At 39.9% G+C, this 16,759-nt stretch overlaps 3 protein-coding genes across 6 annotated transcripts in view; 2 read left to right on the forward strand and 1 right to left on the reverse strand.

The window, feature by feature from the left end:
• Positions 1 to 1,771: 1,771 nt before the first annotated feature.
• meaf6 (MYST/Esa1-associated factor 6) lies at positions 1,772 to 7,487 on the reverse strand. 2 transcript variants are annotated; one of them, XM_030789119.1, is made up of 8 exons: positions 7,398 to 7,487; positions 6,342 to 6,457; positions 6,162 to 6,249; positions 5,945 to 5,990; positions 5,520 to 5,709; positions 4,101 to 4,130; positions 2,476 to 2,509; positions 1,772 to 2,283 (listed from the first exon to the last, which is right to left on the reverse strand). In XM_030789119.1, the coding sequence occupies exons 1-8, from the start codon at positions 7,485 to 7,487 to the stop codon at positions 2,269 to 2,271; spliced, it is 609 nt and encodes a 202-aa protein (XP_030644979.1). In that variant the 3' UTR covers positions 1,772 to 2,268. The 2 variants fall into 2 exon arrangements, with proteins under 2 accessions (XP_030644979.1, XP_030644978.1); XM_030789118.1 differs by lacking the exon at positions 4,101 to 4,130 and having other exon boundaries at positions 2,201 to 2,283.
• A 518-nt stretch (positions 7,488 to 8,005) lies between these two features.
• Positions 8,006 to 10,240, forward strand: stpg1 (sperm-tail PG-rich repeat containing 1). The gene is made up of 8 exons (XM_030788475.1): positions 8,006 to 8,036; positions 8,167 to 8,276; positions 8,410 to 8,508; positions 8,611 to 8,790; positions 9,011 to 9,122; positions 9,327 to 9,495; positions 9,848 to 10,038; positions 10,167 to 10,240. Exons 1-8 carry the CDS (start codon positions 8,006 to 8,008, stop codon positions 10,238 to 10,240), a joined length of 966 nt encoding a protein of 321 aa, XP_030644335.1.
• A 4,242-nt stretch (positions 10,241 to 14,482) lies between these two features.
• The window catches only part of LOC115824969 (MAP7 domain-containing protein 1), a 32,566-nt gene continuing 30,289 nt past the window's right edge, over positions 14,483 to 16,759 (forward strand). For all 3 annotated transcript variants that reach the window (XM_030788680.1, XM_030788682.1, XM_030788681.1), the window contains exon 1: positions 14,483 to 14,856. In XM_030788680.1, coding sequence (XP_030644540.1) covers positions 14,790 to 14,856 — 67 coding nt within the window. In that variant the 5' untranslated portion in view covers positions 14,483 to 14,789. The remainder of the gene's footprint in view (positions 14,857 to 16,759) is intronic.

Consider the following 16,759-nt stretch of genomic DNA (forward strand, 5'->3'; position numbering starts at 1 on the left):
CCAACTGTGCGGTTTCATGTTTGTAATGGATCTGAGGGGGTCTGGCAGTCCAGGAAGCTGAGCTGGAGAGCACAGGAAATGAGCCCGCGATCTGATTGGCCAGGTTTTGGGCCCCATGCCTCTGGTGCAATGCCTAAAGAGCGAGACTGAAGGTGATTTGCAATCAGATTTTCCAAGCTTCCATTGAACTGAACGGGACGACGTGTGTTATTGCTTGAAAGAGAATACATGTGTTTCTGTTACTAGGGTTCGCCTTGGCAGTTTGAATTGAAAAGGGAGTTGCCATAATATTTTACATTCAGTTTCCTCGTTCGTGTGGATTTCATTAAACAAACATTGGGAACATGCGCTCACTCCAACAATAACTGATCTAACAAGGTTTAACACAGAGAAATGATGAGATAAGCAACTCCTTAATAAATAATTTATCAAAACACAAAAAATAAGATGGAAAAAAAAAAAAAAAGCCTTTTCATGATCCCAAACTAGAGAAAACAACATAGTTCAAAATTGAGGCCACTGTGGTATTTTTGATATTTTCTCATGACTTATTTTCCTGAGACTCAGCTGACCTTGTTTGCAGAAATATGAAGAAATTAACCTCTTTGTGTCTCCTGGGGGCCTGAGGATTGGATGAAAAAGCCTTTGGCAAACAGTGCTGACTAGCATCATGTTTAACTTGTGACTGAAGGTTCAGAGAGCTTGATGAACAACATCTACGTAGTGTTGTCTGCAAAAGTAATCAAAACCACAAAATATGGCCACCCACATAATACAACAGGGTACACTGTGTTAGATTCAGTTTCGTATATGTATTGCAGATACCTGAGCTTACGGCACAGAGCAAAAGAGAAAAGGTTTTATGTCTTCGAAAGGACAGACAATCAGTTAATCACAGTGATCTTTTGGTGAAGTCTGGATATGTGTCAAACTGATTATCTCTATCACAGTCGATGTTCTGATAAATTCCGGCTGTGGTGTGACATCAAGTGCCTCCTAGTGAGTGTTTCGGGTATTGCAGCACTCACGATCTCAATTCAACATTTGTGTTTCTCTGTGACTGACACCAAAATGTTAATTCTCTCCAGAATACTGCAACATCAAGCAGAGGTAGGTTACCAACAGGATGAGTAATGTGGATATTCACACTGGTTTTCTGTCAAACATCAAATCATTTAGTCTCTGGCTCACTTGAGTATTTAGGTCGATGCAGCATACCCATGTTGTGGGAACATGACCCCAAGAGGAACCCTTCTGTGATTTCCTATCACTGAAAACAGTCACAACCAGAAAAACTTGTAATGCCAAACTAAGCAATTTGAGAATTATGCTTAGATCATTAAGTCATACCGTTTGAAGGGGATATAAATAAGAAACATTTGGTGGTAATAGTTAAAGGTCATTCCCTCAAACACACACACAAACATACACGCACAGAGCTCCAGCAGGATACTGTTATGATTGGACAATACAGCTGTTTAAAGGGGAATTATAAAAATTCCCATTTGGGCAATAAAACTTTCAAAGGGAGATTAAGTCCATTTATATCCCAAGAAAAAAAAAATTCAAATGGATAGCTTCAATGTCTACACACACACACACACACACACACACACACACACACACAAATAAATAAAAAATAACCCAAAGCTTTTACAGGGCCTGTTTAAAAAAAAAGAAAATTACCCAGGTTTCATTTGCATATTTTATTACATTTTATATCCAAAACAAGATGGTAAAAAAAACCTACAATGAGAACAGGACATAAAAACTACTTTTTCTTTTTTTACATAAACTACATGGAAGTAAGGGGGAAAAAATAGAGATATTTTGTTTTTCAAAAACAGATTCAGTTACACAGAAAGCAATCTCAATGGTTGCATCATAAATACAGAGCATTCAACATAATGAAGACATGAAGACATGACGCCATGATGACGCATTATGACCTCATCTCACAGGTCATTAGTAATCTTCAAGCACAGTAATGAAACTGAATTAATAATAAAAAATAATCACATAATGAGGGCTTTTCAAAAGCAATCCCAGAGCTTAAATGATGAGAAGAGGGAGAGAGTTCATGCAGAATACTCATTATTCTAATGACATTACACTGCAGGTGAAACAATGGGAGCTAAAAAACTAAATGCTAACCGAACGTGCTATCCTGGAGAAGTTTTTTTTTTTCTTTTCTTTTTTTTTGTGTGGTGTAGGGTTAAGCCGTTCAAGTCCATGTATCACGCAGAATTTGTTTCTCTGTGGTCACTATCAGGCAGAATAGTCCTGAGGAACGAGCAAGGACAGTACCATGAGGATCAACATGACAAACAGGCCTTTCAATCAACGTTTGTAAGCCTTCCCATTTACAAGGCATTGTCAAAGAATAAATATTCGTTTGAATAAACGTGCAAAAGCGTTATTATCTCTTAAGAAATGAGTGACGGTTAGAAATTAGAAATCAAAATCTTATCTTACAGCTCTTGGTTTCTTGTTCATCTTCATGTCGAATCTACATAGAAAAAGAAAGCAGAAAGAAAGAATGAGTTTTACACTCTGGCAAATCACACACATCACATCACAGATGTCTCACTGTATGAACTATAGGGGTTGCACAACTCATTTAGACTAGCTGACTACTCTCTTTCTCTCAAAAAAAAAAAAGGTCTATGAGGAGTTCTCATGTATTTCATATACCTTATGTACTTCAATACAGACACTATGCACACCACAGAAGCACAGCTCATGTCACACACCCGTTAAGCGTGTGCATCAAAGACAGACATTCCAGCAAAGCCCAGTGCTGACAGATGTTATTTGCTTCTGGACTGTGTTGGTAGCAGTGTTTGCTCATGTCTGGGCATGGTGATGATGGGGAGCTTTCTTAAATGTATTTCCCAGGGATCTGTAATGAAGTGTGCAATGACTCTATAGTGGATGGATCCATGGTGAAAGTGATACACTTTCATCTCAAAGAGACGCTTTGGACTCAGAGCCAAGTGCTTATAGGTGACTGAGTTCCTAAACACAGCATCCAATGAGACTGTGGCACTGATTATGACCTCATCAGCCTAATTTTCAGAAACAGACTTTTTATTTATTTATTTAGTTTTAGATATCCTTGACAATTAAGATGATGCATAAAGCTGCTCTTGAGTGACCAGGAATTTGGAAAACTCATACACGTCTCTCAACTGTCTGTTGTTGCATCTGGTATGTAGAAGGAACTAACACGATGCTCCACTTAAAGGTACATGTGCAGATTCTCTCTCATATCATGTGAGAGAATCCCTTATATAGACTGTAAATGACAGCGCAATCTCTCCTGTAATATTGGGCCTGGAGTTTAACCACATTAATGTGTGGAACCTCCTGCTGCAGCAGCATAAAATCGTAGGGTCCAAAATCATTTGTCCGACAGCACTGACAGGTACACTAGTCGACTAGTCAATGAGTCTGTACAACCCCTTACTAAGTGGTTCTCAATGTGCTCCTCAGGGGCCCCACTCCCCCCCGCCCTGCATGTGTCACTAGCACAGCTGATTCCACTGATCAGCCAATCACCACATCCTTCATCAGCTCAATCAGCTGTGATGCTGAAAGGCTTACATGATGACGTGCAGGACAGAGGGGGCCTTTGGAGAAGGGGTTGAGAACCAGTGCCTTAACTGACCAGAACTAGAAATTTACTACATTTAGCCATCTAATGTTTAGGATTTCTAGAAACTTCTCAGTGCTAGTCAGTAGGCATCAGCTAACAACGATATAATTACTATTAAAAAAACAGAAAAGTAATGACCATTTGAGTAAGGCTAACGCTTCCACAGACTGAAAAAACAGATACACACTGCTTGACAGCAACTAAGACAGATGGGTATGAGAGAAAGATCTTTGATGAATGTACGAGACACATAACATGGGATAGAGAGAGGGAGAGGGAGAGAGAGAGAGGGAGAGATTTCATATTGACGAGAAGTAAGAGAGAGAGAGCACATTGAATAAAACGACCGGCAGCTACAGAGAAAAAAAAAGGGTAAACTGGGAGCACCAGACAGAAGGAGAGAGGGATGTCACGAGAGACAGGAAGTAAAATTGAGACTTACTCAAAGTCATAATCAAACATGGCAGAGGGGCTGAGGGGGGCAGCATTAGGAGGGAGGAAGAGAGCATAAGAGGTTAGTACACTAGCTGCACTGGACTGGGATGTCCACTCATCTCTACAGCACACGCTAAAGGAAGTCAGGGGGACATTTCATATCGACATTGTAAAAGGCAAGGAGAAATGCTGGTTTTCAAGACACGGTTATGTAACTGCTAGTTATGGCTTCTGACTGGGTAACTGCACACAAAACAATGTTGAAATGACAGCTCGGAGACAACTTCATGACAGTAAATTCACGTCTAGCAAATGTTTGCAACAATTTGGCTGTTTGAATATACGGACGGTAACAGGACCTGGTGAGTTGTGATGCTTGTTTGGTTTTTTCGTTACAACTGTGTGGCCATCTAAGGCTGTGCTTTATTCAACAGGCTCATGTGAAAAGTAGCCTGGCTCTGTGAAATTCTGTCATAACAAGGCCTCCAGCCAAAGGAACCCTGGGAAAAATGCCCAGCATTCTTCCTCAGTCGCGTTTACAGGAGTTGAAGGGGGTCTGACACTTCCCAAATGTTTTCGTGCAATTAACTTATCGTATCAATCAGCGCTGACAACAAAGCCCCGACAAAAACTGGGTATTTTTCTTACCAAAAGTTCAATCGAGTTCAATCAAGAACTGCGGGTTACGCAGTCACAGAGGGAAAGCAGAGATATTTTTATGCTTAAACATCAAAGGATGTAACAGAAGGAAGACTGGGAAGGGACTGTATTTGAGAGCAAGACACAGGAGCAAATGTAATTGACTCTATGCAGTGTGTCAAAGCAATATTATCACCCACTGGCCTATATAGACTGGATGCACACCCTTATGTGTCAGATCTGAGCACCATCATTAATGCTTGTTTGTTAGAAAACTGTTATAGATTCACACCAAACGGCCAACTGGAGGTTGGGATTGCAACGTATTAATCTTTGAGCCAATTATACAGTAAATCTCAGATCTAACGCCAAGGCATGCATCCTAAATACCATAATAAGGTTCAAGCACTGAACTTATACGCAGTCTGCACTGGCTTTTCACACTCAGAGCAATGTTAAACAATACTGCAAGAGGCATTAGCCCAGAGCCAACTGCCTGCATGTTTCACACTAGCTTCTACAAACAAGTGTCAAAGGGATGTTTGAAAGCATCACAGCAACATCAACAAATCGGTCGCTTGGTCGGCCCAGGGTTTTGATTTGTGTAATTCTTCTTCTTTAAATGAGCATGCAGCATGCAAAGTTAATGCTGGCAACACGAAACCTCCCGGTCTGGATTTAGACGGTCGTTAGACGGTCATTAACTCTGGGTCTGCAGGGTAACAAGACAAGTGTGAAAAGCCTTCAGGTCACCTTCGCTGTTCACTGTTCTGTTTAAACTGGATACCTGTGCCTGTTTTTGTTTTTCCGTTTCTTGTGGCTGCTGTGATGGCTGCCTGAGGAGGATGAAGCTGCTTTCTGGGGCTTCAGGTCCTGCAGGGTTCCGTCGGCGTCCTCCGTGTCTTCCTGGCTGGGCTCGTTCTCTTGGTTCTGCAGGTCCGGAGAAGTGTCGCTCTCTGTGCCGCTTCCCGGCTCACCTACAAACCCATATTAAGAAAAACAGACTATTATCGCAAAAGATTCAGACCTATAGAGGTCCTATATGTAAAGCATTTAAATAACTTTATTCTAAATGATGAACTGTCAGCTGTGTTAGTCATGCAACCTCATAACTACCTCAAATTACGATAGAGACTTCAGATATTGTTAGAGTAATCTGAATTTCAGGTCTGATATGCACATGTTCGTGTAACACTTGTAAGCAATACTTACGTTTTTCATTCATGTGATCAGGAATTCCACCAAGAGCACACACAGCCTAACACAGAAACACAGAGAGTATGTCAGACTATTTGGCTTGCACATTTTGTATCTAAAACAAGCAAAAAAAAAAAAAAAAAAAAAACATGTGATCATGCTAAAATCAAATAATCCGAAAGAAATAGCAAGAAAAAAAAAACAAGAAAAACAAACAAACAAACAAACTAACAGCTACTGATGTCACAGAAGATTTGCTGAAAAGACGCTCTGCCTCCTTAAACTTCCTGTTCCTTCGGTCAGTCTTGCTGTTAGAGTTCCTGTTGGAAAATACACGGAAGAACATGCGTATGACAAACGTTAAGGCATAAACCTTCTGTGCATTTAGTCCTTTCATTTTGTTCCCACTCACTTCTGATTGGTGAGATAGCGGTCCCATCCTCTGATGATGTTCCCATACATCTGTGTGTCCTCCAAGTAGCTTCCTTCAAATGCATAAATCTGCCTTTCCAGGTTAACCAAAGTCTCCTGCAACATATCAGTAAAATTTAGAGCTGAAATGTCAACCGATGGTTTATTCTGATAGCAGAATTGAATCTTATTACACTTCACAAGAAAGGGAGACATTAAGTACAACTCCCAAATATATAAACTATTTTAAAAAGACACCTATTAAAAAAAAGTAAAAATAAGCATAACTCCATATTAATCATATTGATATTAATTGTTCAGTTTGCATACATGGAGAAACACGGCACTGACACGGCAATTCAACCAAGTTAAATATAACCGAACTTATTACGGTTTCCTCTTAAACATTCAGAATGGCAGAGCTGTGTGGGATCTCTGTTCAGACCGCACGAGTAGAATCATACTAAATTTGGTATGGAATTCAGTTAATGCCGTTGTAATTTCAATTCAAGACCAATTCAATTTCCACAACATCTTCCCCACAAATTGATGTCTTTGCTTGAAACTGAGTTAAAGAAATGCATTCAAAAATGATCCAAAACCTGCGGAAGACAAACACTGAACTCGTGCAAAATACATACAACTAAATGTCACAGGTAAGGCTGCGAAGACAAACTCTTCAGTGATCTCAGTTTCAGACCAAAACAATAACACAACCTGTAGGCATTGGGACTGCCTGTTCATAACGGAGAAACGTTAGGTGTTGGCAGAGAAACAAAACAACTATTTACAGACACAGTAAATACACGGCAGCGCAAACTGGCATGCATATAATTCTGATGAACTGCAATTATTAGACCCTAGCAAGTACATATTCAATGTTTTTACAGACATTTGATGTGCTAACTAGCGCTTTGCTATCGTTTGCTAGCCAGATGGGCTAACCCCAGCGAGCTAGCGCACTACTTATCACGACAGACGACGTAGAATCCTGTTTTTTAGCTTCCACTATTGCCATATTCTGAAACATTCAGAAACGTCTGTGAATTATCTGTACCGCAAGCTCCTGTTTCCTCTTCACAAGCTCAGCGAGCTCTCGACGAGTGTCGGGAATCTGCGGTGGTGTAGCTTTAGCATGCAACGCCATGATGAACCTCTCACATATAACACATTAGCACACCGGTCTATATCCGGTTTATTGGCGGGGCCCACTGAACCAGAATATTCACTGGGCGTTTCTCCAAGCGCTGTTGGAATCGTGGTTCGCCACATGAGTGCGCTAGAACACAATTTGCAATCTGACTGTTCTTGCATGCGGGGTATGGCAGAGATCCGTCCCCGTATTTTGTTTCCACTCCCAAACTCTAGCTAGAACGTTTACTTGCTTCCATAGCAACACGACTAAGTGTTACTAAGTATCCGCAAGTTGAGATTTCGTGTTTTTTGTCCTTGAAAAGCTAAAGTGGAGAGCGCTCAACTCAGGTCAGTGTTAATTATGCTCACCCTATGAATTTGGTCATACCTGGAAAGAGTCGTCACTCAGATGAGACCTTACCTCTTAAATAGTTGGCGTTTTTCTTCAACCGCCTCACAGATACGATGAAAAAATGCAATGAAACTGTGTCGTGATCTCTGCGGTGTAGAAGCACCAATGGGAAATCAGTGATGGGCAAAATAAACAAAGAGCTAAGTAAGTGTGATTGTGGTTTTGGAAATCCTCTTTGCCGATTATTGAGTGAACATTACTTGCACAGACGGTACGCTAAGGGAACATCCATCCTTATCTTTACATTTTTTTTTATCTTTAGCTCAAAAAGACGGCAAAGTTCACGAACGTACCGCATCAATTCCATCAAAATATCAAACAATTGTCATCAGCAATAATGAAAAGAAAGGCTTCTTCTCGCAGACCAAAAGGTTCTCAGACAGCGCTCAGGTAGACCAGCAAAAAATAAGTAACAACAGAAATAATTTAAACACGCAAATCATACACCATGCTGTCATGGAGCTGTATTTATCTTACACAGAACTGAATTTCCTCCTTTTTTTTTAAATCCAATTTGCTTTAGAATGAAAACCCAGGACCTGGCTCATATGTCTCTCATACAGCAGCAGAGATGCACAGCCCCTCGTTTTCACAGAAAGGCACAGGGTTCTTTGCATCTCAGGTCAAACCAATCAAACCAAAACCATGTTCAGTGTAAATTTCACTCAAAATTATTGTCCCTGTATATGGTTTTACAAAGGTCATATCCCTCCTGTTTCACCAGGCAGTCAGAATACCTCGAACCCCCAGGAGAATTATTCCCGCACCCAATGCCTATGACCTACAGTCTTCCTTGGTCCCTAAGCACTCTTTTGGCATAGGCGAATCCAGAAACTTCCGCCAACCTATTGCACTGAAAACAGAGAACGTGAAGAACAAGACCCCTGCCCCTAATGAATACAACGTTAGTATTCTTTGTATTTCAGCTTTTTAATACTCTTGTTTCCCTGTGGGATGCCGTTAAATGTTGGCCTATGTGATCTTTTCAGGTCAAGTCAATGTACATTATACATTTTGGACACAGAGAGCGTGTGATGTCATATTTTACTGCTGTGAAATATATCATTTTGGTGACTTTGTGCCATTAAAAAAAAAGTGAACTCAGTTTTGATTTCCATCTGCAGGTGTCTTATGACGCAGTTGAAAGAAACACAGTAATGTCTTTGAAGTCTTCATTTCTCTCTAAGTCTGAGAGAAATCCTGTTCTCACCAGCGCCTTAAGAGCACTGTCTCCTTGTAAGTCAGACCTGCCCATATTAATAATCACCAAGAGAGACAGAATAAAGTGTCATCATAAACATTATAGCAATAATAAACATGGTATATTTATTGTACGTTTGAGACAATGTGATGTGTAATTGGCTAAAATATGCTTATGTTATACTGATATTTATATTAGCAGGTTTTGAAAACAGAACTGACCCCATCTCTTTGCTTAAGGTCATTACGAGGTCAGAGATGCTGTAATTCGGAAGGATCCTAAGGTGCCTTTCTCCAGCTTTAAGTCAGGGACTGCAAGAATTCAGTCACCCGTGAACAATCAGGTCCCAGGCCCGGGGGCCTACAGTCCCCACCAGCCAGCACCACCAGTAAACAGGACCATTCTACCGTACGTGTCATCTCAGAATCGGGAGTGTATTTCATTTTCCTAATCTGCCTCAGGCAACCTATCACTAATTCTATTACCGGTTTGTGGTGACTGCTGCCTCATCTCCGTATCATGGCAACCGAGATGTGGAAACAAAAACAGCTTTTGTGTTATTAGACAATTCAGAGAACTATCTCAAATTCCCTTCATGCAGCTGAGCTACAGCTGATATATTTTCATGCTCATTAAGATGTATGGGCACTTATTTTTATATCGGTTTATATTTATACCATTTATATTTACATGTTTTTGTATCAACAATATTGTTTTTATATCCGAAAAGCAGATGCTAGTGGCTATTCCTTTGTTTCAGAAGGGGGCATTACTTGGCGTTGTCTGCACCCCCGCTGATACTCCCCAAACCCCCTCCTTTACCTGGGCCTGGTCACTATAATATAGTAAACTATGACATCCCACCCAAACAGTTTGTGTCGAGTGCTGCATTTATGTCTGGTACCAGCAGGTGGACTCAGGAGCCCAGAGGCCCAGGAATCCCTGGACCAGGTAATCACCGGGTGTAAAATGAATGCACTTTAATGTTGTGTACAATTATATAACATGTATATTAAGTAGTCACATTAGATTTGATGTTTCAGTTTAACAAAGATAAGAGTATAACTTTTTTCTTCTAGGTTCCTATAACCCTGAAGTGTCACTGAAGCAGTCGTTCTTATACAATCGTGCCAAGAAGTGGATACCACTGTAAAATACAATGTTTGCTGTGAGTCGCATAATACACATGCTTATTACTTTCATGACAAGGGAATGTATTTATTACAAAGTCTGAATATGAATATGTACACCCGACTCAGATCAGATGCACCCTTTTCTGGTTTATATCTTCGCACAGATAATGTATAACAGAAACTCTGTACTGCAAATCTGTTTTCTGTTTAACGGACAGGGAGCAGAGTACGATTGCTCTTGATTTAAACACACTGTATGTAATTTATGTAAGATTTCAGAGATAACGATGACTTAGATAATCGTCTGGGAGTTATCGAAGTGTGCAAACTTGCTCTCCCTATTTCTGCACTAATCAGACAGCTGGCATCATTTGCAGTCTGTGTCAGATCGGAGTGGCAGCTGAAGACCATGGGAGAGCACAGCTGTGTTTTAAACTCAATGTCTATAACAGCTGTTTTTTTTGGCCTGTTGCATTGTGTATGGCATGCTAAAATGCATGGTTAGACTCTGATCCTGGATCAGCAGAACTGGTAACTGAAGCACAGAACTAGCAGTTGTGACCCAGTGAGAGGTGTGGATGAGATCTCTATGTGAGCAATGCGACAGGGAATGAAAAAAGTGCTGGATATGGCACAGACAGACAAATGTTCCTGTCACTCGGCTTCGTTTTTTTTTTTTTCCCTTCCAAATTCATTCACATACATGGTCATGCATTTAAAATTATGTATAGTTTAAATGGCCGATGGTGCATATGTAGTGCTTCTAATGAAGGCACAGAAAAGATGCATCGAGTATTGCATGGCAGAGGGATCTGGATTTTTACTGTGAACGCAATAGAAAGAATATACGGAGCCGTAACTCGGTTAACGCACTGGAGTGCTCTCATGTTATAGACATTCTTCAGAATATTTTCCATTTCTCCTCATGTTCTTTGGTTCTGATATCACAGCAACTGCAGCCGCAGTCACCACCCACGCCATAACAGCTGCAGATATATTCAACTGCTGACTTCAGTACTGCATTTTCTAAAATGGTCTCTCTGTGATCTCTCTTATGCCTCCCACTCATTCATTATAGAGACCAAGGACTGCAAAACGCAAGGATAACAGTAGCAATAGAGAAACGTTAACATTAAACTGTGTGCATGTTTGTGTGTGTGTTTGAGAGAGAGAGAGAGAGAGAGTCTACCATATGAAAAGCACCAAGCGTGGACCTGCAGTATTCTCGAACGTAAATCGGAAGATAATGGCATTTTTAATCCAATTCCACCTCCTGCTATTTACGTTAATCATATCAATTTCAGCTTAAGACTCTATGCAACATGTCAATATATGACAGTCAGTTCATGTTTAGACAGCATTTCACATTCACTGCACATCAAACCTCAAGAACAAACATACATTATTTAACATGCTTGTGACTCGGACTCTTCAGCACTGGCCTCAATAGAAAACACACTTTACACACGCAGCCATATGGGACCCAAGGAGTATAATAGTGGTCCTCTGATGATTTCCATAAATTTTAATCGATGAATGGAGTGAGCTTTACCCCAAATCATGCTGCTTTTGTGAACTAAGTCCATTTGCCACCTGAGATTCTCCCCATTCGCTTTGTCTTCCTGGATTCACAGAACAAACCATAAGGATTAAGATTTGAATGAGAGATTCTGTTTTCATACCTAGACAATATAGCAGTTTCTTAATGATGTCTGTGCTCTTGAAAATCAATTTTTACAAGACATAGATTTTATATTAGTGCCAGTATATTTAAGCTAATATGCAGGAAAGTGACATGACCGAATCATTGTCAATAGTGCATCTCTTTGAATGGGGGCTTTACATTACTGATGGATGTTTTTACCTTCTTCGATCCAAAGATAAGTGTGTTTGATGGTAAAAAGGGAATGACTGCATATCATATTTTCTTTGATGTTATTTCTTGCTTTGGCGCTACAAATGCTTGTCACCTTCTTAGCAAAGAATCTCACAGCAATAAATAAAATTACTAAAAAGAACTCAACTGTCCTTTTATTTTCTTTTTCTCTTGAAATTCTTCTTCTTCTTCTTTTTTTTTTTTAATGGGAAACCTGGTTTGATTTTTCTCTTACCGTCATTGCTTTATTCACAGTGTCGGCAGCTGAACAAAGACTCTTTTCATTACTGTCTGCAGTCTTCTCACTGTGAAATATAAATGGAGTGACTTTAGGGAAAAGTATGTAAGAGCTACGTAACTGTGTGGAATACACACCTCAGGCATACACACAGTACAGGTCCTCATTGTTTGGCATATTACCCGTGGACCTTGTTTTCGCCCCCAAAAAACAACACTGACATTAAGAAGACTTTACAGAGAGAGATCTGGTCCTTGCTTTGACCCCGTCTCTTCCTAATGCCTCATTTAAGTTCATATTCCTGACAAAAAAGAAAAAAAAACAGTTCCTCCTCATTTCCTTACCTTGTTAAAAACTCATCTGAATAGTGCTTAACAAGAAAACACAACAGAATTTATAGCAACGTGGACTAAAGCAAATGAGTAATTTAGGTAAATTTTTTGCCATGATTTTTTTTTACCTTTTTACCTAGTGTGCTATGTTCACGAACCGGTCAGTTACCCAAAGGCTGATACAATGTTGTTTTTCGGAGACAAATCATTTACCTAGCACACTAATGAACAGTTTAAAGGTAGTAGTGCATCTTGATAAACAGCCGTCTGGAGTTTTGCCTTGTGCTGGGTGTGGTTATCGACTCACCTCTATGCTCTGGCCCCTCCCTGTGTTCCTTTCTGCTTTTCTGCTGAGTCCTCAAAATCGAAAATCACTCGGTGCAGTATAAGACTCTCCTATTGCTGTATACGTATTCGAAAGGCAAATGATGGATTTAAACATGGGCAGAATTGATGCACACCTTCTCTACTGAAACATGGTGCATACTCTTTGTGTTCACATTTTAGATCTTCTACTGAATCAAGCTCTGTTACTAAAAAAAACAAAAAAACAAAAACACAATTCCAATGAATGGATATCTTTTCAATTTGATTTCCCTTTGAATTACTGAATGACATTAAAACTCCGCTGTGTGGAGCAGAATAGTGTAACTTCCAAATGTTAATATTTTAATGAAAGCAAGAACACTAAAAGAACAGCGAAGCCCTTTATACCAGTAGTTTTGGGTCACAAGCTAAAAGATACCTGGGATTACGACTGCTGCTGAAGTACATCACATACATTTCTTTTCATTGCAATACAACACCCTCTCTTATTGTATGTTATTCTTTTATAAGAATTCTGTTTACCACCTTGACTCACTCTTATGATTTAACATTGAGTAATTATTACATTTTGCCCTGAAGATTGTTGGATAACAAGAGACATTTGTAATCTGAGATGGCCTAGCACTGCCCTTTGTGGCTTTACTGAATCAAAGTACAGGTAATACATTTTCGTGATGCACCACTTGTTTAATCCCTGGGGTGTAGATGGGTTTTTAAAAAAATCTGCTAGAGATCCTCTTGACACTTAATTAATTATTCATTATGAATCAGGAGGACTGCACGTTGGTGACGGCTTTGGAGAGTGATTTGGGTTTAACTATTTTTATACCACGGGAATATCTGAAAAATAAATACCTTTTACAACCTGACCGTGGCCTATACTCACAGCAGATCAAACATGGCAACAAAGGCTAGAAAAAGATGATTTTGTAATTTATAGAATTAATAGGCCTACTAAGGCGTCATTGCTTTGAAGCAAAATGTAATATTTCATACATTACTTCTGTATTTAAAACTGAAATATATTGGTCAACTGAAGCAAAATTATTTAAGCATTGGTATACCACGTGTGCTTGAAATTCCACTACGTATTAGTAATACCCAACCAAACAAGTAACGGTGCCAGGCACAAATTTTCTTTCTGGGCAATTATCACTGCGCCTCAAAGACACTGTGAAAGGACATGCACCACATAATTCAGCTCAAACCTTATGGTCCAAAATAGAGGACTCCAAAAAAGGGGGAGGCAATGTACAATATATTCTTGATTTTCCATTTAAGATCTTTCTTAACCTTGTACGAGAAACTGAAATATGTCTATAATGAACAGAACTATATCTAGCAGAACAGATTCTATTTAGACCAAAGACGTCTGTTTTGGTAAACTGTCTACATTTGTTATTCCCCATAAAATGGTACCGTCTGCTGGAAGGGCATCGACCGTCCCGCATAGATATTCTTCAAGCAATTTTCCTGCGATGGGCAGGTCCCTGGACTTGGCCCCATACTTCTTCGGTCTTGGTTTTTCTACCTCCACTGATGAAACATATTTTCCAAAAGAAGCCTGCTAGGATTTTTTGACTTAAAGACCTTTATTGCCCACACGCAATAAATTATCATTGGAGAGTAGGCTACTGTACGATCATTTCATTCGCTGGGGTTTGTAAATGAATGTTTTTATCGATATAGCGTACTTCGGGCGTGTTTGAACGAAAGATCTGGGAGTTCCTTTTTTACGTGTTTTTGGTCACATTAATGGAATGACTAACTCAGAGGAAGGACAACACATCGACTAAATGGAAAAAATGGAGAACAAAGATTTCGAGGGCAGCTTTGAGGAGAAACTGACACTGACAGAAAAAGGTGGGTTATGTTGTATAAGCCAACGAAATATCAACAAGAGGTCCGCATTTCAAGTCGAATTAATCTTTGGGTAAGCGCTCCTTAATAGGCTGTAAGTTAACGTCATATATGCGCTTGGTCGTAGTCAACATGACATGATATATGGTCAGCTTTCTCATAACCCTTTTTATCAAAGTGAAGCTTCTGCGTAGCTATGTATTTGTAGTATCTGTCCCAAAACGTCGCAAAATATGTTTTTGTTTGGACAGTTTGTCCTATACGTTCGACGATATCTGTTCCAAAGGTCATTTATCTGAATCGCAACACCTGTCATTATTCATAATGTTGTACAAAACAATAAAACCAGTGGGTCAATAGAGCGTGACCGTCGTAGCTAGTAACTTAAGCAGTTGGCCCCCACACGCCTTCAGCCTCGACGCTCACGGCTATTGTCAGTGGGCAATATTGTTGCATGCCCGTGTTACCGGTGTGCACGGTTACCTTCCCTTTCCTTCATCAGGAGAAAGGAATACCTCCGCAGTCGTCTCCATTTCAGAAAAAAAACTCCCATGGGGTCTTTGACTTGAAAGATTACCAGAACAAGCACATTGCCACCACTAGTCTGTTCGTCTCTGATTTCCAAGATAGGCTAAAACTGACATACATGAAGTGCAATGAATCTTTGTGTTGAACATTACAAATTAGTACGTTTGGCACTAATATCTGATCACTACCTTGCATGTCTCTATTTCCAGATGTTCTCTAATTTGGTTTAATTATAGTTCTTGCATTGGCATAGACATTTTTTCTCTCGCTGAGAAATCACATTTTAATGGTTTTCCTTTTATTAATAATTTTAGCTGTGCGCAGGGCAGCACAGTGCTCTCGATGGAGATTGGGACAAAGTATGATCGTTCTAGTGCCGTAATTTGGCATTTTGACTTGGTAACTCAAAACATGTAATCGACAAGCCCAGTTCAGTACTGAACACCCCGTCTCCGAAAGCTCAGTCTTGACTAAATCCTTCCTGAAGAAGAAGCACCAAAAGTTATTAAATGAGAAACTGTCATTAATGCTGGGATTATTATTTTTATATCTTTCGTGTGTGTTTTGTAAAAGAGATTGTTTTACATCTTTATTAATGGTTTGACCTAGATTTATGTGGCCTTCAGCAATAATAAACGAAAAGAAGAAAAGGACCTCTGGTACAAAAACACATTCCTTCATGCTGACTCTTTTCAAGACACACCGCCTCTTCTCTCCCTTTCTCTCTCATGCAGTAGTTTCTCACTTTAAGGCCTTAAAAAAACACACTGTGTTGCTACTCCCACCACGTTTGGATATTCTGAGGATTACCCACAGAATAGCTGGATAAGGTTGCATTACTTTAATACTTGAATTAGTTTTGTTTATTTTTGTGGTTAGGTTGAGGGTTCAGGTAAAGGACATTGATGGGAAAGGTTGAGTTTTAAGCAACTATTGCCTGGGGCTGTCTCAGCCAGTGGTACGTTGTTTAGTCGCTGGCATCCACAACTGGCAGAAATCAGTCTCTCCCCCTTTTTGCTCCAGGGCTTGATATGTAGAGACAGAGAGAGGCAGGCTCTTGTATCTTCTATGGGGCAACATTACTTGCTTTGTAGTCAATGTGTTGGGCATGAAACCAAGACTCTCCAAGACTGGACTTGTTCAAAGGGACACTGTTAGCTTCTCACAAAGAGAAGAGGCAAGGGTCTCTGTACGAAGACAATCACCTTTTCTGTCTCACTGGCGAGCAGTTTTTGCACGATACTCAACACTGTTCAGTACTGAACATTTTCATTTTGTTTGTATCCTAGAATTTATCCAAGAAATTTAGCATGCAATCGAGAAGTGAACAGCAACGGGTTTTACACTTGACTCCATGGTGTTGTCTTTTTTTTTTACT

The sequence above is a fragment of the Chanos chanos genome, chromosome 12 (assembly GCF_902362185.1).
Source record: "Chanos chanos chromosome 12, fChaCha1.1, whole genome shotgun sequence".
NCBI lineage: Eukaryota > Metazoa > Chordata > Actinopteri > Gonorynchiformes > Chanidae > Chanos > Chanos chanos.

What these genes read in the sequence shown, in the direction of transcription:
- meaf6 (XM_030789119.1), bottom strand. Translation starts at nt 7,487, where the DNA reads ATGGCGTTGCATGCTAAAGCTACACCACCGCAGATTCCCGACACTCGT. An exon ending in AGAGGAAACAGGAGCTTGCG is followed by an intron (nt 6,458 to 7,397) that starts GTACAGATAATT and finishes GATATGTTGCAG; the next exon opens with GAGACTTTGGTTAACCTGGA. An exon ending in ATGTTTGATTATGACTTTGA is followed by an intron (nt 2,510 to 4,100) that starts GTAAGTCTCAAT and finishes TTTTCTATGTAG; the next exon opens with ATTCGACATGAAGATGAACA.
- stpg1 (XM_030788475.1), top strand. Translation starts at nt 8,006, where the DNA reads ATGGGCAAAATAAACAAAGAGCTAAGTAAGT. An exon ending in GGTTCTCAGACAGCGCTCAG is followed by an intron (nt 8,277 to 8,409) that starts GTAGACCAGCAA and finishes AATTTGCTTTAG; the next exon opens with AATGAAAACCCAGGACCTGG. An exon ending in CTTAAGAGCACTGTCTCCTT is followed by an intron (nt 9,123 to 9,326) that starts GTAAGTCAGACC and finishes TCTTTGCTTAAG; the next exon opens with GTCATTACGAGGTCAGAGAT.